Here is a 23,105-nt window from a genome sequence, read left to right on the forward strand (position 1 = left end):
TTAAACTTCAACTTAGCATTGTTATTAATTAAGCTTCAACCGTTCAATAGAGGAAATACAAGAAACTAAAAATAGAACTGTGCTGAAACAAAATGTTTCTCAGTTTCTAACGTTCAGTTCATCACAAAAATAATAGTATAATATTCAGATTAGCACACTTGTGAAGTTACATGAGTTCTAGTAGAATAACATATAAGCAAAACGATGTAATTAAAACCAATATAGCAAAACAATCATTTTTTTTGTCTACAAGACACTCTTATAATTCAATGCCGACAAAATGTTTTATGATTTGCATTTGTGAATGACGTTCAGGAAGTTTTGGAGTTTTTATTTTCTCGAAACATATGTGTTATCATTGTATTTTTATAGTTCTGTATCTTCTTGTACTCGGTCTTCGATTTCGTTTTCATCTTTAACAATTGTGCGCCTTGGTGATTTATTGCTACTTGAGTCAGCCTTTGTTGTCTTGCCGAGAAACGACATTATCACAGAAAAAGGTTTACTGTTTTTCATTAGTCTGAAAACAAATATATATTTGATAAATATAAATAAAAATTTTCCATTAAATTTCATGTTTTTTTTTTATTTCAAAGTTAATCAATCGCTGGGTAGTTGTAAAGCTCAAATAACAAATATCACTTTCAAAATTTTCAAACAAATTGATGCATCCCTTTGCTACATCAGATGAATGTTAAATTTTAAGCCTTAATTTGAAATGCATTCAACTTACCTTAATTGAGTCTTAAATCTTGCAGCGATGAAATAGACGTATGGATTAATGGCAGAGTTCGAATAAGCCACAAGGGAAACTGCGTAGAAGATTTTGCTACAGAAGTCACTCTGTTAAATATAAATCAGAGAATATAAAAAGCACATACTGAAGACGTTTTTAAGAAGAAAACAACGAGCAAGTTCATACCATAAACTAGCTATTAAAAAAGTGAACAATTTTAATATTCTTCGAGTGAACAACAATATATATGTGGCCTATTGGTCATTTGAATGACTTAATTTGTAAAAATCGAAAGATCTGTGCAAGCAATTGTATAATTATGAGGAAGTGTTGGTTTTAGGATAATTTTTATGAGTTTTCATTATTATTATAGAATAGTTATTATAGAATAGTTTCAACAAGCAGTTACTCACAGTTCCTGAAATTCCTGTCAGTTTTGCTATTTGAACAGAGTGATATGGGAGCCAACAGACTGCAAACACGATGACTAGTATTGCGCACATGATAACCACTCTATCGGTGTCTTTATCATGTTTTGTTTTTCTACTCAATGCGTCCCCTCGAAATCGCTTTTTGTGTAAATGAACAATGATCAGAATGTAACAAGCTGCGATAATCTGTAATATCATGAAGTATAATTAATATCGTTATCAGAATGGCATAATTTCTTTCCACGAAAGAGAAGAATATTATAGTGTAACTTTTTCAGATAAAACAATATAAAACTAAATCAAACATCGAATATTGTTTATTATATCTTATGTTATCAATATTTTTCATTATAATGCTATTTTGTTCAAGCATCCTTGTGGAAACGTAAACATACGGGCCCCAATTAGGAGGTATAGTAAGAAGCTTATTAACAATTAATAGCTCATAAAATAATAACTCTCAAATCTAATGTGTCAGCTACAATTAATTTTGAAAATCAAATCCGCAAGTAACGTTCAATTAAATTATATAGTGACCCAATAAATTACAATGTTTTGTGCTATAAAATTATTACTTCTAAATCTGAGGGAAATTTAATTAACAAAATGATTCCCAAATTAAATTACCCAAACCGAAATAATGCATATAAGTTAATATATAAGATAATAGGAAGTTTTAAAGATATAATTGGCATCGTTCAATTGATCAATCGACATTTATTTTCATGCATGGCCGAGCGTGTATCTTCTATGCTTTTACCAACTGCCTGTAACTGTTATTTATTAATTGGCAAAGATACAAATATTTAATAGACCAGAATATTGGGTCAATTATAGGTTATTGGACTAATTATGTTATTGTCTTATTATGCAAAATATCGCTCAAAATAACTAGTAAATATGAAGCGAAGGGTACAACTTTCATCAGTACAACTTAAAACTCACCATGAAAGGGACGATGAACATCACGATAAAATTAAAATAGAGAAATCCAATAAATCCCAGGTTATATTTGTTATATTGACACCCTGGATTAGGAGTTTCACCCGACTCATCGCTTTCTGATAAGGTTTCTCCTGGGTAATCACTATAAAAAGATAAGTTTAAGATAATTAAACTTAAGATAGATAAGTTCTGAGTGCGATATAAGTCAACTCTATGAAATATATAAATTTATTAAGAAGGCTTTGTGAACAAAAAGAATGTATTTCTGTTAATTAATTTGAGATCAACGCTTGTAGAAACACGTTCAAATGATAGGCACAAATCAGAAACTTCGAAAAACGATGATAGCAAGAATGAAATCAATCATTCGTGAAAAAATAAGAATAGTACACATTATCATCTGGCGGCGAACAGGCAGGCGATTTCTCCTTGTTGGTCATGTCTTTCATACATTCGTCGTAACCGTACCCTGATCCAGAATCATTGTCGGGATGGTAATCTTCCAAGCAAATATCGTGAGCTTCCATATCGAGACCATACTCGGGGAATTGCAGTCTAAAAATGATGGTTCTTATGGGTCTGGCAGTAAGAAACGTGAAATTTGATGTTATTCAAAAGTTCGACCCTCTGATCTTCCTGGCATTTAACATCAAAAATGAATATATAGTGACCAATCTTTAATCAACGACATTAAAAAATCGACATAATATATATCAAAATAAACATATACATGGGGAAATTTGAATATTTATTTCCGGTAAATAGATGATGATATATGATGAGATGTTTTGAAATATGGTAATACCTGTGTTTTAGCAAAAATTATTTATCTTCACATACGCAAAAAAAATAAAATTTAAAAGTTTCTCACGCGCATCTACAAAAAGGTTCACGTCCTCGTTTTGTGCTGTACATCATAATAGGTGTACATATCAATATAGCAACTGTCCATACAATAGCAGTAATAATATAAGCTGCTTTTGTAGTTCGTAATTTTTGCAACCGGTCTGAGAATGCGTGACACACTGCAATGTAACGATCCAAAGCCATCACCTAAATGCACAGAGATATTTTAAGTGTTAGAATTGTATTTTAACTAGCATTAATTCATTGGCAAAATAGATTCGGATTTGATACGAAAACAAAAATAATGCAAGAACCCTATTCATTTTTATTCCAAAATCTGAATTAGCCCTAAAATTCGAACTATCCTGCCTAATCATTTGAAAAACATTAATTAATAAAAAATCCGCCGTGTGATCAACATTGAAATCAAATCATGTTATGGTATTATATTATGACTTACAACGATACAGTTTATAGAACAAACAAATACAGAAATATATACGTAATATGGACTTGTTAATAATTACACACACTAGAAAATCCTACGAAATTTTCTCTATACATGATTGCATCAATCATAAAAAATGGTTTCGTATAACCTATAGAGGCAATTCTCAGGAAATGTTTGCACGTGTTTGTGTAATAGTTGGACCGCGACCCCTATATATTGCCATTGTAATAGCAAAGTATTTGTTATTATCTTTTTCCGAAATTGACGTTCGTATCCTCGGTCATTATGGTCCAGAGACCATCTTTTGATCTGGGTTTCAAAGCTGTACCTATTTGACTTATAATTTTAGGTAGGGTCCTGTGTCAATTTTTACATTCAACTGTCAAATTAATCTCTGAATATGACGTAAACTAATTTGGTTTTACTGGGGCAATATGCGACTAATCATTTTCATGTAATTACTCAAAATCAAAAATCTATCCTTTCAAATTCTACGGGTGCTAGGTAGTAATCAATTAATTTGAAGTACGCATTACTTTATTTTATGTTTCCTCTGTATCAATCATGCTTTGTTTGTAAAATGTAGCCTTACGAATTGCAATAAGGATTTTATCAGCTTTTTTTGTCGATAACCCATCAGTCACATTTACCACATAACACCAAGCGTGAGTGATACAGGTCCACGCAACTTAATATATGAAATTGCAATACAAAATAGTATCGGTGCTAACACTACTTTACTTTTTTACTAAGATAACCAAATGAAATAAAAAATAATTTACCGTGAGGAAAGAAATTGAACTATAATAGTTTATGATTAAAACAGTTTCTTTTGCTTTGCACATCCCATCTGGAAATATCCATGCGTTGTTAACATCTTCAACAACTTGGAACGGGAGAGTCAAAAGAAACGCAGAATCAGCAATGGCAAGCTGAAGAATATACCTATAAAAGTGTCATAGGTTAATACTATAATTTTTGAATACAATTACTTTGAAAAAAATTGTTGTAGGTTTAATTGGCGTGATCGCCCAGTCATTTTAAAGGTCCTGAAGTATATCTTTTGAAATCCGCGCATGCTTGCACATGTATCTGTTAGATGCAGAGGCGTGAGGATAAGCGTAGTATAATGAAATATACAATATTTTTATGAAGACCTCGTTGATGACGTAGTTAATATTAGAAAACATTGAGTACGTGTTGAAAAGCGTTAATTTTTATTTAGACATAAACCAAAATTACCATGTAAGGTCTGAAAGTAATATATCACTTGTTCAAAAATACGCATAGGTCAGATATTATAGATTGCTTTCTTTACAATTTAAAACATAAACAAAAGAGATTATCAACGCCATTTTCATCAGCCAAGCATCCACATAAATTGCATTTATCAATGTGTAACTCCTTTTTTAAATTCAGTTGCACAACATTGTTTATACACAGTCAGTGCCAGAAATCATTGCGCGTATAGCGTAATTCGGAAGTTATAGGTAATGTTAATATATTCTAGATCGCGAACACAATTCTAGATTTCCCGGGAAACTGGCGGTAGATTTGGGACAAAACTGGGCATGTATGTCTGAAATGGAGTCCACATAATCCCGAAAGTCAATAAATTTTGTTGTTGTTTGCATGTCTCATTTGTAAATGCAGTCTGAGTCTGTCTATTCGGAGTAAAAGACGTTTGCAAAATTGCAAAGTCTACATGTTTACAAGTACGAATAGGTCGGATATTTGGTAAGGCTTTCTTTGCAATTCAAAACATAAACAAAAGAGATAATAAACGCCATTTACATCAGTCAATCGTTTACATAAAATGCTTTTACCAATGTGTTACTCCTTTTTTAAATTCCGTCAGCAACAAAATCATTGCAATCACGATAATGTTCCCCAAAACTCCGACAACACAGACAAATATTCTGAAAGCATTTATCGCTAGAAAATCTGGATCCAGTGTATATCCATAGTTTTCATTGATGTGATTGTAATCTAATTTGAAATGTAACATTATTTTGTAATAAAACAATGAAAACGAATCAGACTGTTAAAATTAGTATACTTAATGTACTTATTGATATGCCCCTAAAGGTAGCTTAAAATACCTTAAATAAAATTAAGATAAAAACAATTGATTAAAGAAAACTCTCTTTTTTATACTTCTATAATATAAGTTTATATACTATCGGAGAAGGTGATGGGATTTTTTTTTACCCAAAAACGTATTTTAAAATTTAAATAGTGTTTTTTGCTAGTGAGGAAACACTAGCGAAGTATTTATTTATCTAGCTATCTTGAGACTTATATAGTATATTACTATATCATCATTAAATATTCATCATTGTCTCAAAACGTTTTAGCTTGGCAAAGATACGTTTTTGAATATTTATTCAAATATGTGTACAAATAGATTGGTATTATTTATGATTTATACTTTTTCAAAAAATCACATATAGATAACTAAACAACAAAATCAATAACAAGGGTTACCTGGATATGTTGTAGCAATTTCATAACTGGTAGAAATATTCAATTCAATTGGCTCGGAGTCACCAAACGTCTCTGTCATTTTATTAGCAAGTTAGTAAAATATATATGTTACAAATATATTCTTCAAAAAATAAATACACGCAACCATTAAACCATTCGTCAAAACATACGAATCATTGCACTGTCAAAAGACAAAAAATATAGTTCAACGCAACTTCCGTTATTTTTCAAATTTCTGAGTGCAAACTGAAGGAGTTCATTTTAAGAAATTGAGACCGGGGTCACAAATAATTTATTAGCTACCATTCTGTACAAAACAAATATAAATATTTATCATATCTGAGAAATTTGTTTAATCATATTATATCGAAGGCTGGTAAACTCGAATACGGAATAACAACTTCATATCGACAACTTTAACCACTTAACGACGACGGGGTCGTTTTCGGGACATTGACTTTATTGCACCCCATAGTACGAACCAGGATAGCTAGAGAGAAAGCGGCGATTGTCCCGAAATCGTCTGTACCCACTCTCTCGTTTGAGCATATTTAGCGCCACCAAATGTTTCATATTTTGTGGTCAGCCATCTTTGTTTACATTGATGTCGGTTGAAATGTGATGTCTGTAGCAGTCGGATTTCGTCGTCTTTTTTGGGGTATAAAGCTTTACCCCAGAGAGTCGAAAAAAATCACAGTAAGAGGCCGTTATGTGTACTTTCATTTGGTGAAAAGAGTTTTGCCTAACAATTAGTTGTTTACTGCTGACGCCAGTTTTCCCAACTGTCACTAAATCGTCCCATCCGTCCATGTTTTGCAGTTTAAGTTGTCTTTCATAAACCAAGACACTTGAAATTGAAGAGCAGAAATAGGAACATAATCTAATATGTTTTAAGTATGTGTAACTCTGTTATCGAAATTTATATATAGTGAAGTTTAATTAGTTAAAATAATGTCTTTCCCTCTAAACCTGATAATATTTTGATCAAGTTTTGCTTCTGATGTTGACTGGCTAAAGCCTAAAGTAATGATAATATTTTGATCAAGATTTGCTTCTGATATTGACTGGCTAAAGTAATATGCAGGAATTTCTTCAAATTGTTTAGTGGTAGAAGTAATTTATTCAAATAATGAAAAATGGATGAGAAGGAGAATTGGAGAATTCGTATTCCACCTAGTGGGGATGTTAGCGAAGACAGTGACTGCAGCAGTAGCGAAGATGAATATGTACCACCGAAAAAGATTAGAGACTATGCCTTGTTGTCAGAAAGTTCAGATGACGAAGCTGCTAGTCAGGATATATCCATTGACCAGGGAGGAGAAAGTGATCAGGAAGCAAGAGGGTCAGGCGAGATGTCAGTTTCTTCCGTGGTTGAAGTCGAGGTGTGTATTGGAATCAATATCCCACGTAGGAAGCCCGTATGGAGGATTGTACAGGAAAGTGACCCAGAATCAGCACGAGAGCTGCCTGCATGGAAAGGCCGTGAGTATGAATCGGAAACAGTGCGAGCACCAATTGAATATTTCAAATATTTTTTTGACTCGGATGTAATGCACCAAATAGTTGCGGAAACCAATATCTATGCGAGCCAAAGCGATCCCTCCAAACAACTAAACCTTACAATTCCAGAAATGGAGAAGTTTCTTGGTTGTGTCGTTTACATGTCTATTTTTCGTCTACCGAGAACACGCATGTTTTGGGCTGTGGAAACAAAGGTTAACTGCGTTGCCGATGTAATGACCCGTGATCGATGGGAAAGAATAAAAAAGATGCTCCATTTCAATAACAACGATTTACTTCATGGCGATTCTGATGTTCAACAAAATCGATTGTTTAAAATCAGACCCCCGTTAGAAATGCTTAAAGCAAAATTCAAACCACTGCATCAAGAGCAAGTTTTATGTATCGACGAGCAGATGGTTCCGTTTACTGGGAGGTCAGGGCTGAAACAATATCTTCCCAAAAAGCCCCACAAATGGGGTATAAAATTTTTATGTTGTGTGGAACAGATGGTTTGGTACACAACTTTGAAATATATACAGGAAAGATACATCCTGTTTCTGGTTACCCTGATCTCGGAGCTAGTGCTAACATAGTCATCAAACTGACCGATAATGTGGAGAATGATGTAAATCACATACTCTGTTTTGACAATTGGTTTACGTCCATACCTTTGATGTCCGTTCTCGCCAAAAGGAAGATCTATTGTATAGGGACGGCGAGACAAAATCGGTTATTGGGATGCGAGCTGGAATCTGACAAAGATTTGAAAAATAGAGGACGGGGATGTTATCAGGAAAAGACGTCATGTGTTGAGGACACTGAAATAAGAGTTGTGAAGTGGTATGATAAACGAAGTGTAACTATTGCCAGTTCTTTTGCCAGCGCCATGCCCACATCAGAAGTCCGAAGATGGGACAACGTCACGAAACAGCACATAATGGTGACTCGTCCTTTTATGGTAGATTTTTATAACCGTAGCATGGGAGGCGTAGACTTGTTAGATGCGCTTATAGCCTACTATAGAATACGCATTCGGTCAAAAAAGTACTACCTGAGGATCTTCTTCCACCTGGTTGATTTGGCTATTGTAAACAGCTGGATCCTATACAGAAGAGATTGTGAGTCCCTGGGAGTTGCGAGTAACAAGCAGCGAGATCTTTTATCGTTTCGAAGTTCGGTGGCAGAATCTCTTTGCAAGCTTGGGAAAATATCGACTCCGCTTAAGCGAGGCAGGCCATTGTCTACTACCCCACCACGAATCAGAAGAATAGCTACTCCACATCCCAACAATGAGGTTAGAACCGACGCCACTGGCCATTGGCCTGTGGTAGAAGCTAAGAGACAGCGATGTCGTTTCCCTGGGTGTGATAGCAAGCCGGTAATCAGATGTACCAAATGCGGAGTATATTTATGTTTAAACAAAGCCAAAAATTGCTTTGCGTGGTACCATGGCGTATATTAATGACCAACAGTACGGTCCACTGAACATTTTCTGTTGTCCGATTTCGTTTATTTTGAATTGAATTTGTTATATTCCCATTCGTATCAGTCGCAATACGTGTGAGTATTGACACAATAAATTCATCACGTGGACGAGTGTATCGATTTCGTGACAAAAATTTTTCTCCCAAATGGGGGGTAAAATAAAAAAAAATAAGTTTGAATTCGTATTCTACGGCCTTGAATTAGCAAATAACCGAAGCGGCGATTTTTTTCTCTCAGCGGATCATAATTCCGGCATTAAGTGGTTAATTTTCAAGAAGCTAAATATATTATTGATTAAAGTTTTTCCGTTTTGCTGACAATACAAAATTGACATTTAAAATAGTAAATTTTATAGTCTCAACTCAAAGTATATATGTATTTGAAAACCTCGAACTGATTATAATTCTATTCTTGTCTATAAGCTGTTATGAGTTGAAGGCAGAAAATTTAGGTCACATAGCAATAGTATATATTTTATCTCCTAAGTAACCTTAAATAGCAATAACTATCCGATATACCCTCAAGTATTGACTTCAAAAGAAGCCATGACTGAAATCAATACAGTATGTTTCGCTTCGATTTGAATTCTCTAGCTCCGTACGTATACGTTCATATCCGAATGTCACGTTTCAGAAGGTCATTATTAAGATGGCGTATTGTTGCAGCCATTCTTCGCTAAGTCTATAATACAGTCTCATTCTCGATCTCATACTTGTCTCATACTCGGTGAATGACTTTACTTAACTTCTCACAATCCTCTAATTCTGAGAAAAGCAGAATTCCCGGGTTTCGATTTTGTGATAATAGTAACAAATTTTGTTCTTTACCTATTCACAAATATTTTGTCTTCGTGTTTACATTGCTATAGTTTAACTCAAACTGTGAAACTTGGCCTCTATCGTGTGACGAATGAGGAGTAGCAAAGCAGCTTCAGTCGCCCTGTCGTTCCTAACACGACCTACTAAAGCTAACTTGAACACAGCTAATTCTAGATCGGACCCCATATCTAGAAATAAAACCGCAAAATACACAAGTCAAGCGTTCACATAAAATGCATTTACCGATGTGTCCTTTTTAAAATTCAGTCAGCAACAAAATCATTGCAATCACGATAATGTTACCCAAAACTCCGACAGCACAGACAAATATTCTGGAAGCATTTAACGCTCAAAGTTCTGGATTCAATGTATATCCATCGTCTCCATTGGTGTGATTGTAATCTACATCGAAATGTAACAATATTTTGCAAAAAACAATAAAAAACGACTTGCAAATCAGACTATTAAAATATACTTGATATACTCATTGATATGCCGCTAATGTCGCTTAAAATACCCTAAATAAAATTTACAAATAGTTAACTAGTAAAAAATTTCTTTTTTATACTTTTATAATATATTGGGATTTTTAACATATCCGAAAACGTATTTTAAAAGTAAAATAGTGTGTTATGCTTGTTGGTAAACACTATAGTAAAGTATTTATTTATTTAGCCACTTAATACTTGTATATCATCATTAATTTTTTATCATTGTCTAAAAACGGTTTAGCTTGGCAAAGGTACGTTTTTAAATATTTAGCCAAATAGGTGAACTAATAAACTGGTATTATTAATAATTTACACTTTTGTCAAAAATCACATACAAGATATCTAATATCACAGATATAGATACCTAAACAACAAAATCAATAACAAGGGTTACCTGGATATGTTGTAGCAATTTCATAACTGGTATAAATATTCAATTCAATTGGCTCGCAGTCACCCAACGTCTCCGTCATTTTATTTAGCAAGTTTGTAAAATATATACGTTACAAATATGTTCCTAAATAAGAAAGACACGGAAACGTAACTTTTGTTCGTCAAACATTTCATTGAAATATCGTCACGCTAATAACCGAATTGCGTAAGTCATTTTTAGCAGTTTTAAAAAAACGTAAAAAACTTCCTAATGGTATTGTTATGCCATTGAGAGTCAATAATTTGCCATGATTCAATTTTTTGATCGTAGTCGGATTTAAGTTAATTTGTATGACGCAGTTAAGTGACGTCATAATGGCGCACTGTGACTTAGGCAGAAATGTGGTATGACTTGCGGACATACGCAATTTTGCAACTTCACTATATGCACCAGTCCTAAAAACTAAACAATCCAAAATCGAATGTAATTCTCAGTATCTACAATGTCTAATCCCCAAAATAGCTAATCAGTTTCAATTACATTATTTTTTATGTTTAAAAATATATATTTCATCAATATAACACGTTCTGCACACCCACCGAAATAAGACTAAGATTATATATAAAGAACAAAACAGCAATGCACCAGATATAAAAGCCAACCAAGGTAAATTGGACCCGGCCAGTGAATATCACAAGTGCACGTCTTTCATACTGTAGTAAAAATTTAAACTAATACGCGCTAAGCTAGAATCCGAGATGCACAAACTCGAAAATACTTCGCCGAGGTTATTTTGCCTTTATGACAATAGTTCTGCGGTAACAATGATAATTCATTATGACGAAACAATCGCACAAATGTGCATGTCATACTAAATCTCCATTTTTATGGGTTTGGGAATTCCTAAAATAAAATCTGAGTTAACAGACAGGTTCGCAGCATTACATAAATACCTATTTTATAAAAAACTTAAAATCGCCAAAAATGACTTAGGCAATTCGGTTATTAGCGTGACGATATGCTAATAGACAATTTCATATATTTCAACAGAACTTTCCTTATTTTTGAATTTCTAATTGCAAACTTGTGGAGTTCATTTTTAGAAATTATTTTTGCCTGTTACAAATAGTTTGTTAGCTATAATTCTGTACAAAAGAAATCAAAACAGTTATCATATCAGAGAATTTATTATTAATATTTAGTATTTCATTATATTGTAGACTCGTAAACTCCCGAATATCAACTTTCACATAAACCACTTTTATTCTTTAAGAAGCTAAATATACCGTATTTCTCCGTGTATAATACGCAGGGCTCTTTTAGGATGTGGATTGTATGAAAATACCAAGGTCCATGCATAATACGCACGATCGAATTCAGTCACTCACTTCGGTCACTTGCGTCGACCGCATTTGGTATTTTCGGGATGCCAGCCTAGCAAGTTTCACTGTGATTTAATAATATGTTTCAAGTGTTTATGACACTGACAGGCTGTTACCCGGCTTTAAATTATCGTGCTGTTACCTATCTTAGAGCATTTTGAAAATGGTTGGGAAAAAAAGATTTGTGAGCGTTAGGTTTGCCGATCGGTCAAAACGAGAGAAATGAAACAAGCCGAAATTCAGAGTGAGAAAAAATGATTTAGGAACATTCAATTCTGCCGATACGGCAAAACAGAAATGAGGGACGCCAGACTGGACGACAACAACAATCAGACTATCGATTTGAAGTGACTTTCTTATCACTTATATACACTGGTTATCGAAATAGATGCGTTGTCTTTTCTTAGACAAGATAGTCCATTCTGTGGGTGTGATTCTACTGCAACAAGCATGATCTAGTTATTACGGACTTTGTTACATAAAATTAATAGAAATAAGACGGAAAGAAAACATGTGTATTTTGCAATTGCATGTAAAATATCGATCAGGTTTTTTGAAAATTTTCTATACCAATGTATAATACGCACCCCCTAATTTTGAAGATGAGATCTGGAACCAGAAGTGCAAATTATACACGGAGAAATACTGTATTGGCAATTTAAGTTTTTTCCTCGTTCCTGACAAATTAAGTTAAAATCTTAAAGTTCAAAGCGTCAACTTACAGTTTAAAAATCTTTGAACATCTCGAACTGATAATAATACTATTCTTAGATAGATAAACTTTAAAAATAGCAATGACTATCCGAAATAGCCTCAAGTATTGACTTCAAAAGTAGTACATGTACAGTTTTTCATCTGCGCTGGACAATAGGTAATAAATTAGACAAATTCGTAATGAGGAATGTACATTTTTAATGTATGCGGGCGATATGCAATACTGAAATCAATACCGTATATTTCGCATTCACTTTGAATTATTCTAGCTCATACGTCTACGTTCATATCCGGATGTCACGTTCAAGAAAGTCATTATTAAAATGTCATTTTGCTGCAGCCATTCTTTGCTAAGCCTGTTTGTTATACAGGCTCATTGCATACTCGGTGAATGACCTTACTTTAACTCCTCACAATTTTCTCATTCTGAGAAAAGCACAATTCCCGGGTTTTGATTTGTAATAATAAGAATAAATCTTGTCGCAAGTATTTTGTCTTCGTGTTGCTATAGTTTAACCAAACTGTGAAACTTGGCCTCTATCGGGTAACGAATGAGGAGTAGCAAAGCAGCTTCAGTCGCCCTGTCGTTCCTAACACGAACTACTAAAGCTAACTTAGGCTCAGCTAATTCTAAATCGGACCCCACATCTGGGGATAAAACCGCAAAATACACACACGGAAAAGATAACAATGAAAACGACACGCGTGTACGCGAGACCTTCTTTTTTCAGAAGGCTAATTATGCGTACATTGGATGTGATTTGAAAACTAAGGAACAGTAAAAACATCGAACTCTCAAATACTTTGGAAATGATTTATGGTTATTGTATATGTATTAATTGGTTAAATTAAGCATCATATGTCGATATATTATTGGGTATAAATCGTCTAAAGAACCGTCGTTTGCAATGGATATGCCGAAAATGCTCTATACGTAACATTGCAGTTGTCTGCAATAATAATTTTGAAATAGTTCAAAAAGATAAACTTCGTTTGCTGTTATCTATTTTAAATATTTATCCGATGAGAGTGAACGAAATCTCAGGATGTTCTAAATATTTCTTACGCACAACTAGTTCTATAGAACTACAAAGATAAATACATGAGTTTATTTTCATTTTTTTAATTTAATATAGAGTTTTAACCTAACAAGAAATGTTGTTGTGTTTTAGTAGAAAATCTATAGTATTTTGTTTTCTTTCTGGATTTCTGTGTAATTTTGTTAAATTGATGGCAATTCGAACTCATATACGTTCATTCTTGGGCAGATGCATTTTGTAGCTTTGATGTATACCCAACAATTAAAAAAAAAATTATATACAATTAAATTTAAAATGGTGTTTCAATATATTGATATTTTAATCTAAATTTGATAATCATATGCAATGCACAATTGCTCAAATATATCTGACCTGTTTATACGTTAAAAAGTTAAATCGTAGTTTCCTCAAAACAAATGATGATTTAGGATCCACCACCAAATAAGTTTGCCTTTTTTCCCATGTTTGTTCCACTATATTTTTAATGTTCAGAATATTTGTTTTTCTGATAAAATGAATGTACAGATAAGGGATAAACAACACTTTTTTGTATATATGAGTGAAAGTAAAGTTGAGTAGAACAAAGTAAAGTAATTATCGCAATTTAGTTTTCATTTCAATTTATTTTGAAAAGATTATATATTAATAGAGCAAATGATAAATTATATCTTACATTCGCAACGTATTCTCATCGATATTTATTTGACGTTAAATCGTTTTTACTCTGAACAAGTATGTTTATCAAATACAACTATACAAACCGTCACTGCCAGGTAAAAAGCATTGCCTTTCTAATTAATCACACCATGATAGGAGGCATGAAGTTTTATATTGAAAGTTATAGAAACATGATAATTAAATACCCGGGGGGTTGCAAGTAGTATAAAGACTAATTCTCAAATTAATGTTTTATTTACTTTAAATAGTACACTTTATTAGAATCTTATCCACCTATCTGATCTTACATATATTACACACTGCCTCATGCAATTTCATAATTTTATTATGTTTATATTTACAAATACCATGATTGAATAATGCCATAAAGTAAAGCAATCAACGAGTGTACCAATGTCAATTAATAAGAAGAGGTAACAAAATCTTATTTAACATGATTGAAAAAACTTTACCAACAAATTTAAATTGGATAGAATGTAAACTTATTTATTTACAAAACAGATCGGTTTCAGAACACGTGTGAATAAATTAACGCACGTGAATTTTTCTATTTCTCGTTTCGATATATGTTATTTCCTCACAAGAGCTGGTAATTTATTGTATTTTGGTTTACAATTTTGCTAGTGGTAACATTGCATTATAATGTCTATAAATAATTAGATTATAAATTTAATTTTTGTAGGAATATGTAATTTTTACTGAAAATTCTAGGTGAAATTTGAAGGTTCCTAAGGTAATTAAACTAATTTAGCTTTAGAATTATTATGCTTCAACTGTTTAATCATTTAAATCAAGAGAATAAAAATTGAGTTGTGCCAAACCAAAATGTTTCTCAGTTTATACCGCTCACTCTTATCACAGAAATATCAGTATATTATTCAGATTACCACACCTGCGAAGATACATGAGTTCTAGTAGCATAACCTATAAGAAAAACTAAGTAATTAAAACCAATATAGCAAGAAACAAGTTTTTTTGTCTACAAGACTCTTTGTGTTTTAATTCAATGCCGACAAAATGTTTCATGATTTGCATTTGTGAATGACGTTTCAATAGGACGTTCTGGAGTTTTTATTTGCTTGAAACATATATGTTATCATTGTGTCTTTATAGTCCGGTATCTTCTTGTACTCGGTCTTCGATTTCGTTTTTATCTTTACCAATTGTGCGCCTTGGTGATTTATTGTTACTTGAGTCAGACTTTGTTGCTTTGGCGAAAAACGACATTATCACCGAAAAAGGTTTACTGTTTTTCATTAGTCTGAAAACAAATATAGGTAAATTTTCTCAATTTAATTTTATGTTTTTGTTTTATTCCAAAACTTAATTAATCGCTGAGTAGCTGTGAAGCCCAAATAATACATATCACTTTCATAATTTTCAAACAAAGTGCTGCTTCATTTCGCTACATCAGATGAATGTTTAATTTCAAACCTCAGTTTGAAACGCATTCAACTCACCTTAATTGAGTTTTAAATCTTGCAGCGATAAAATAGATGTATGGATTAATTGCCGAGTTTAAATAAGCCACAAGAGAAGCTGCGTGGAAGAGTTTGCTACAGAAGTCACTCTGTTAAATATAAATCAGAGAATATACAAAACACATTTAAAATACGTTTTTAAGATGAAAACCACGAGCAGGTACATAATATAACCGAGCTATTAAAAAAGTGAACAATTTCAATATTTTCCAAGTGTGTGTGACCTATTGGTCATTTGAATGACGTATATGTAAAAGTCGGAGGAGCTGTGCAAGCAATTGTATAATTTTTTGATGGCGAAGTGCTAGTTTTAGGAGAAGTTTTATGAGTTTTCAGCTAAAAGAATTATTGAAAAATGGTTTCAACAAGCAGTTACTTACAGTTCCTGAAATTCCTTTCATTTTTGCCATTTGAACAGAGTGGTACGGAAGCCAACAGACTGCAAACACAATGACTAGTATTGCGCACATAATAACCAGTCTATCAGTGTCTTTATCATTTTTTGTTTTTCTACTCAATGCGTCCCCTCGAAATCGCTTTTTGTGTATATGAACAATGATCAGAATGTAACAAGCTGCGATAATCTGTAATATCATAAAGTATAATTAATAATCAACCATCGAATATTGTTTATTATGTCTTATGTTATTGTGATTTATCATTATAATGCAATTTCGTTCAAGCATCCTAGTGGCAACGGACACACACGGACCCGAAGTAGGAAACAGACAAAGAGGATGGACCTGCAAATGTGCCAACAACAATTAATTTTAAAAATCAAAACGCAAGAAAATACTGAATTACCCAAACTGAAATAATGCATATAAGATAATAATAAGTTTTAAGTAGAAATAATTTGCATCGTTTGTTATTCAATCGACTTTTATTTTTATGCATGGCTGTGCGTGTGTCTCTACTATGCGTTTACCAACTGCTCATATTTTTTAAACTATTACTCAATTTGCAAAAAATACATATATTGAAAAGACAAGTATATTGGGTCAGTTATAGGTTATTGGAATAATTATGACAATGTCTTATTATGCAAAATATCGCTCAAAATAACTAGTAAATATGAAGCGGAAGCATCGATGCGTTATGGTACAACTCGCATTGATACAACTTAAAACTCACCATGAAAGGGACGATGAACATCACGATAAAATTAAAATAGAGAAATCCAATAAATCCCAGGTTATATTTGTTATATCGACACCCTGGATTAGGAGTTTCACCCGACTCATCGCTCTCTGATAAGGTTTCTCCTGAGTACTCACTATAAAAAGATAAGTTTAAGATAACTAAACTTAAGATAGATAAGTTCTGAGTGCGATATAAGTCAACTCTACGAAATATATAAATTTATTAATAAGGCTTTGTGAATAAAAATAATGTATTTCTGTTAATTAATTTGAGATCAACGCTTGTAGAAATACCTTCAAATGATAGGCACATATCAGAAACTTCAACAAACGATGATAGCAAGAATAAAATCAATCATTCGTGAAAAAATAATAATAGTACACATTATCATCTGGCGGCGAACAGGCAGGCGATTTCTCCGCGTTGGTCATGTTTTTCATACATTCGTCGTAACCGTACCCTGATCCAGAATCATTGTCGGGATGGTAATCTTCCAAGCAAATATCGTGAGCTTCCATATCGAGACCATACTCGGGGAATTGCAGTCTAAAAATAATAGTTGTTATAGGTCTGCAGCTAGAAACGATCATTGTTATGTAATCGTAGAAGTTCGACCCTCTGATCTTCCTGGCATTTAACATCAAAATGAATATATAGTGACCAATCTTTAATCTACGACATTAAAAAATCGACATATTATATTTATCAAAATAAATATATAAATAGGGAATTGTGAAGCTTTATATCCGGTAAATGTATGAGGATTCGTTTTTCTGTTATTCATAATGTCATCTAAAATGAAGCAGAACAAAGCAAACAAAGCAAATTTCGTAAATTTAATTAAAAAAAAATACATTGTAATGACATATTTTCAAAATAATGAATACAAAGCACGGATCTAGCTCCCGAAATCATTCAGGAAAACATTTAAGGGTATTTTAATGAGAACTAGATAATTTTCAGATTTCTTAAACCTCAACATCATCTGTAGTTCTTATTGTCACTCCATGCAAGTTTCCCATCAGCTGATTCAAAAATTTGATTGGAAGTTTCATTTGTGAATCTCCAATCAACAGTTAATGTTTCAATTCATTATTTATTTGTTTGTAGGGCTTTTAAAGTGCACGATTAGATGTTTTGAAATATGGTAATGCTTGTGTTTTAGCAAAAATTATTTGTCTTCGCATACACAAAAAAAAAAAAACTTAAAAGTTTCTCACGCGCATCTACAAAAAGGTTCACGTCCTCGTTTTGTGCTGTACATCATGATAGGTATACATATCAATATAGCAACTGTCCATACAATAGCCGTAATAATATAAGCTGCTTTGGTAGTTCGTAATTTTTGCAACCGGTCTGAGAATGCGTGACACACTGCAATGTAACGATCCAAAGCCATCACCTAAATGCACAGAGATATTTTAAGTGTTAGAATTGTATTTTAACTAGCATTAATTTATTGGCAATATAGATTCGGATTTGATACGAAAACAAAAATAATGCAAGAACCCTAATCATTTTTATTCCAAAATTTGATTTAACCCTAAAATTCAAACTATCCTGCCTAATCATTTGAAAAACATTAATTAATATAGTTTCCGCCTTGTGATCAATATTGAAATCAAGTCATGTTATGGTATTATTTTGACTTACAACGATACAGTTTATAGAACAAACAAATACAGGTATATATACGTAATATGGCCTTAATAATTAATTACACCAGGAAATCCTACGATATTTACTTTATACATGATTGCATCAATCATAAGAAATGGTTTCGTATAACCTGAAGACGCAATTCTCAGGAAATGTTTGCACGTGTTTGTGTAATAGTGAAAACGCGACTCCTATATATTGCCAGTGTAATAGCAAAGTATTTGTTATCATCTTTTTCCGAAATGGACGTTCGTATCCTCGGTCATTATGGCCCAGAGACCATCTTTGATCTGGGTTTCAAAGCTGTACCTATTTGACTTATAATTTTAGGTAGGGTCCTGTGTCAATTTTTACATTCAGCTGTCAAATTAATCTTTGAATATGACATAAACTAATTTGGTTTTACTGGGGCAATATGCGACTAATCATTTTCATGTAATTACTCAAAATCAAAAATCTATCGTTTCAAATTCTACGGTTGCTAGGAGGTAATCAATTATTTTAAAGTACGCATTACTTTACTTTATGTTTCCTGTGTATCAAACATGCTTTGTTTGTAAAATGTAGCCTTACCAATTGCAATAAGGATTTTAACAGCTTTTTATTGTCGATAACCCAGTCACATTCACGCACCCGTTCACGCAACTTAATGTATAAAATTGCAATACAAAATAGTATCGGTGCTAACACTACTTTACTTTTTTACTAAGATAACCAAATGAAATAAAAAATAATTTACCGTGAGGAAAGAAATTGAACTATAATAGTTTATGATTAAAACAGCTTCTTTTGCTTTGCACATCTCATCTGGAAATATCCATGCGTTGTTAACATCTTCAACAACTTGGAATGGGAGAGTTAAAAGAAACGCAGAATCAGCAATGGCAAGCTGAAGAATATACCTATGAAAGGGTCATAGGTTAATAATATAATTTTTCGAACACAATCACTTTGAAAAAATTTGTTGTAGATTTAATTGGCGTGATCGGCCAGTATTTTAAAGGTCCTTCCTGAAGTATATGTTTTGAAATCCGCGCATGCTTGCACAGGTCCCTGTTAGATGCAGAGGCGTGAGGATAAGCGTAGTATAAAGAAATCTACATGATTGTTATGAAGACGTTGATGACTCGTTGATGACGTAGTTATTATTAGAATAACATTGAGTATGTGTTGAAAAGCGTTAATTTTAAATAAGATACGTATATAGCAAAGCAAAATTACAATGCAAAGTGATGTCTCACTTGTTTACAAATACGCATAGGTCGGATATTGGGTCATTCTTCCTCTACAATTTAAAACATAAACAAAAGAGATTATCAACGCCATTTTCATCAGCCAAGCGTCTACATAAATTGCATTTACCAATGTGTAACTCCTTTTTTAAATTCAGTTGCACCATATTGTTTATACACGGTCAGAGCCAGAAATCGTTGCGCGCACAGTGTAATTCGGAAGTGATAGGTAATGAGAATATATTCTAGATCGCGAACACAATTCTAGATTTCCCGGGAAACTGGCGGTAGATTTGGGACAAAACTGGGCATGTATGTCTGGAATAGAGTCCACATAACCCCGAAAGTCAATAAATTTTGTTGTTGTTTGCATGTCTCATTTGTAAATGCAGTCTGAGTCTGTCTATTCGGAGTAAAAGACGTGAGAATACGAGTCGAATATAAAATATTCAATATTTAAGAACATATACAAAAATTGCAAAGTCTACTTGTTTACAAGTACGCATAGGTCGGATATTTGGTCAGGTTTCATTTGCATTTCAAAACATAAACAAAAGAGATAATTAAAGCCATTTTCATCAGTCAATCGTTTACATAAAATGCATTTACCAATGTGTTACTCCTTTTTTAAATTCAGTCAGCAACAAAATCATCGCAATCACGATAGTGTTTCCCAAAACTCCGACAACACAGACAAATATTCTGAAAGCATTTATCGCTAGAAAATCTGGATCCAGTGTATATCCATCGTCTCCATTGGTGTGATTGTAATCTACATCGAAATGTAACAATATTTTGCAAAAAAACAATAAAACACGACTTGCAAATTAGATTATTGAAATATACTTAATGTACTCATTGATATGCCGCTAATGTCGCTTAAAATACCCTAAATAAAATTTAGTTACAAATAGTTACCTAGTGAAAAATCTCTTTTTTTATATTTTTATAATATATTGGGAGTTTTAACATATCCGAAAACGTATCTTAAAAGTAAAAGAGTGTGTTATACTTGTTATTTAGCCACCTAATACTTGTATATCATCATTAATTTTTCATCATTGTCTAAAAACGGTTCAGCTTGGCTAAGGTACGTTTTTAAATATTTAGCCAAATAGGTGAAGCAATAAACTGATATTATTAATAATTTACACTTTTGTCAAAAATCCAGATACAGATACCTAAATAACAAAATCAATAACAAGGGTTACCTGGATATGTTGTAGCAATTTCATAACCGGTAGAAATATTCAATTCAATAGGCTCGGAGTCACCCAACTTCTCCGTCATTTTATTTGGCAAGTTAGTAGAATATATACGTTACAAATTTATTCCTAAATAATAAAGACACGGAACCATAACTTTTGTTTAACCAAACATTTCATTGAAATATCTTCACGCTAATAACCGAATTGGGTAAGTCATTTTTAGCAGTTTTGGGAAAAAGGTAAAAAACTTCCTAACAATATTGTTGTGCCACTGGGAGTCAATAATTTGCCATGGTTCAATTTTTTGATCGTAGCCGGATTTAATTTAATTTGTATGACGCAGTTATGTGACGTCATAATGGCCCACTGTGACTTAGGCAGAAATGTGTCTATGGGTTGGGGACATACGTAATTTCGCAACTTGACTATATGCACCAGTCCTGAAAACCAAACAATCCAAAAACGAATGTAATTCCCAGTATTTAATATGTCTAATCCTGAAAATTGCTAATCTGTTGCAAGTTTTTTTTTATGATTAAAAATATATATATATTTCATCAATATAACACGCTCTGCAAACCCACCGAAATTAGACTAAGATTAAAAATAAAGAATAAAACAGCAATGTACCCTTATACAAAAGCTAACCAAGGTGAATTGGACTCAGACAGTGAATATCACAAGTGCATGCCTCCCTATACTATAGAATAAATTTAAATTTATAATCGCTAAGCTAGAATCTGAGATGCAAAAACTTGAAAATCTTTTGGCGGGGTTATTTTGCCTTTGTGACGTCACAATATTTCTACGGTAGCAACGATAATTCAGTATGACGAAACAATTGCACAAATGTGCATGTCATACAAAATCTCCATTTTTAGCGGTTTCGGAATTCCTGAAATAAAATCTGAGTTAACAGACAGGTGCACAGCATTACATAAATACCTATTTTATAATAAACTCAAAACCGCCAAAAATGACTTAGGCAATTCGGTTATTAGCGTGACATTTTTAGAAATTGTTTTTGCTTGTCACAAATAATTTGTTAGCTATCATTCTGTACAAAAGAAATCGGAACAGTTATTATATCTGAGATTTTTTATTATTATTTAATATATCATCATATTGTAACCTTGCAAACTCCCGAATATCAACTTTCACATCAACCACTTTTATTCTTAAGAAGCTAAATATATATTAGCAATTCAAGTTTTTTTTACTCATGCCTGACAAATGAAGTTTACGTTGAAAATGTGAATGTTCAAAGCTTCAACTTACAGTTTAAAAATATTTGAAAACCTCGAACTGATTATAATTTTATTCTTGCCTAAGTTATAAGAGGTTGAAGACAGAAAATATACATCGTACGTAGCAAGATAGATAAACTTTAAAATAGCAATAACTATCCGATATAGCCTTAAGTATTGACTTCAAAAGTAGTACATGTACAGTTTCTCATCTGCGCTGGACAATAGGTAATAAATTAGACAAGTCCTTAATGAGGGATGTACATTTTTAATGTATGCGGGCGATATGCAAGACTGAAATCAATATCGTATGTTTCGCATTCACTTTGAATTATTCTAGCTCATACGTCTACGTTCATGTCCGGATGTCACGTTCAAGAAAGTCATTAATAAAATGCCATACTGCTGCAGCCATTCTTTGCTAAGCATGTTTGTTATACAGTCTCATTGCATACTCGGTGAATGACTTTACTTTAACTTCTCATAATTTTCTCATTCTGAGTAAAGCACAATTCCCGGGTTTTGATTTGTAATACTAAGAATAAATCTTGTCCTTCACTTATTCGCAAGTATTTTGTCTTCCTGTTGCTATAGTTTAACCCAAACTGTAAAACTTGGCCTCTATCGGGTAACGAATGAGGAGTAGCAAAGCAGCTTCAGTCGCCCTGTCGTTCCTAACACGACCTACTAAAGCTAACTTGAGCTCAGCTAATTCTAGATCGGACCCCACATCTGGGAATAAACCCGCAAAATAC

General features: G+C 32.9%; 3 protein-coding genes across 3 annotated transcripts; all 3 read right to left on the minus strand.

The window, feature by feature from the left end:
• Positions 1-34: 34 nt before the first annotated feature.
• Positions 35-2,246, minus strand: LOC144431326 (kappa-type opioid receptor-like). The gene is made up of 4 exons (XM_078119333.1): positions 2,113-2,246; positions 1,150-1,353; positions 734-843; positions 35-520 (listed from the first exon to the last, which is right to left on the minus strand). The coding sequence occupies exons 1-4, from the start codon at positions 2,131-2,133 to the stop codon at positions 367-369; spliced, it is 489 nt and encodes a 162-aa protein (XP_077975459.1). The 5' UTR covers positions 2,134-2,246; the 3' UTR covers positions 35-366.
• Positions 2,247-2,471: 225 nt separating this feature from the next.
• LOC144431395 (delta-type opioid receptor-like) lies at positions 2,472-6,028 on the minus strand. Its single transcript, XM_078119490.1, has 5 exons — positions 5,897-6,028; positions 5,236-5,398; positions 4,192-4,354; positions 2,984-3,165; positions 2,472-2,667 (listed from the first exon to the last, which is right to left on the minus strand). The coding sequence occupies exons 1-5, from the start codon at positions 5,973-5,975 to the stop codon at positions 2,472-2,474; spliced, it is 783 nt and encodes a 260-aa protein (XP_077975616.1). The 5' UTR covers positions 5,976-6,028.
• Positions 6,029-14,684: 8,656 nt separating this feature from the next.
• Positions 14,685-21,197, minus strand: LOC144419877 (somatostatin receptor type 2-like). The gene is made up of 9 exons (XM_078110030.1): positions 21,107-21,197; positions 20,505-20,667; positions 19,403-19,565; positions 18,225-18,406; positions 17,386-17,550; positions 16,996-17,137; positions 16,242-16,445; positions 15,841-15,950; positions 14,685-15,641 (listed from the first exon to the last, which is right to left on the minus strand). Exons 1-9 carry the CDS (start codon positions 21,183-21,185, stop codon positions 15,488-15,490), a joined length of 1,362 nt encoding a protein of 453 aa, XP_077966156.1. The 5' UTR covers positions 21,186-21,197; the 3' UTR covers positions 14,685-15,487.
• Between the last annotated feature and the right edge of the window lie 1,908 nt (positions 21,198-23,105).

This window comes from Styela clava, chromosome 2, assembly GCF_964204865.1.
Source record: "Styela clava chromosome 2, kaStyClav1.hap1.2, whole genome shotgun sequence".
Taxonomy (NCBI): domain Eukaryota; kingdom Metazoa; phylum Chordata; class Ascidiacea; order Stolidobranchia; family Styelidae; genus Styela; species Styela clava.

Excerpts from the sequence above, each read along its gene's own strand:
- LOC144431395 (XM_078119490.1), bottom strand. The coding sequence starts at position 5,975 with ATGACAGAGACGTTTGGTGACTCCGAGCCAATTGAATTGAATATTTCT. Across the intron at positions 4,355-5,235 it reads AAAAAAGGAGTAACACATTG|GTATATTCTTCAGCTTGCCA; the intron begins GTAAAAGCATTT and ends ACACTTTTATAG. Across the intron at positions 2,668-2,983 it reads GAACCTTTTTGTAGATGCGC|ACTGCAATTCCCCGAGTATG; the intron begins GTGAGAAACTTT and ends CATCATTTTTAG.
- LOC144431326 (XM_078119333.1), bottom strand. The coding sequence starts at position 2,133 with ATGTTCATCGTCCCTTTCATG. Across the intron at positions 844-1,149 it reads TGACAGGAATTTCAGGAACT|AGTGACTTCTGTAGCAAAAT; the intron begins GTGAGTAACTGC and ends TATATTTAACAG. Across the intron at positions 521-733 it reads AGATTTAAGACTCAATTAAG|ACTAATGAAAAACAGTAAAC; the intron begins GTAAGTTGAATG and ends ATTTGTTTTCAG.
- LOC144419877 (XM_078110030.1), bottom strand. The coding sequence starts at position 21,185 with ATGACGGAGAAGTTGGGTGACTCCGAGCCTATTGAATTGAATATTTCT. Across the intron at positions 17,138-17,385 it reads TCGCCGCCAGATGATAATGT|TGAGTACTCAGGAGAAACCT; the intron begins GTACTATTATTA and ends ATCTTTTTATAG. Across the intron at positions 15,951-16,241 it reads TGAAAGGAATTTCAGGAACT|AGTGACTTCTGTAGCAAACT; the intron begins GTAAGTAACTGC and ends TATATTTAACAG.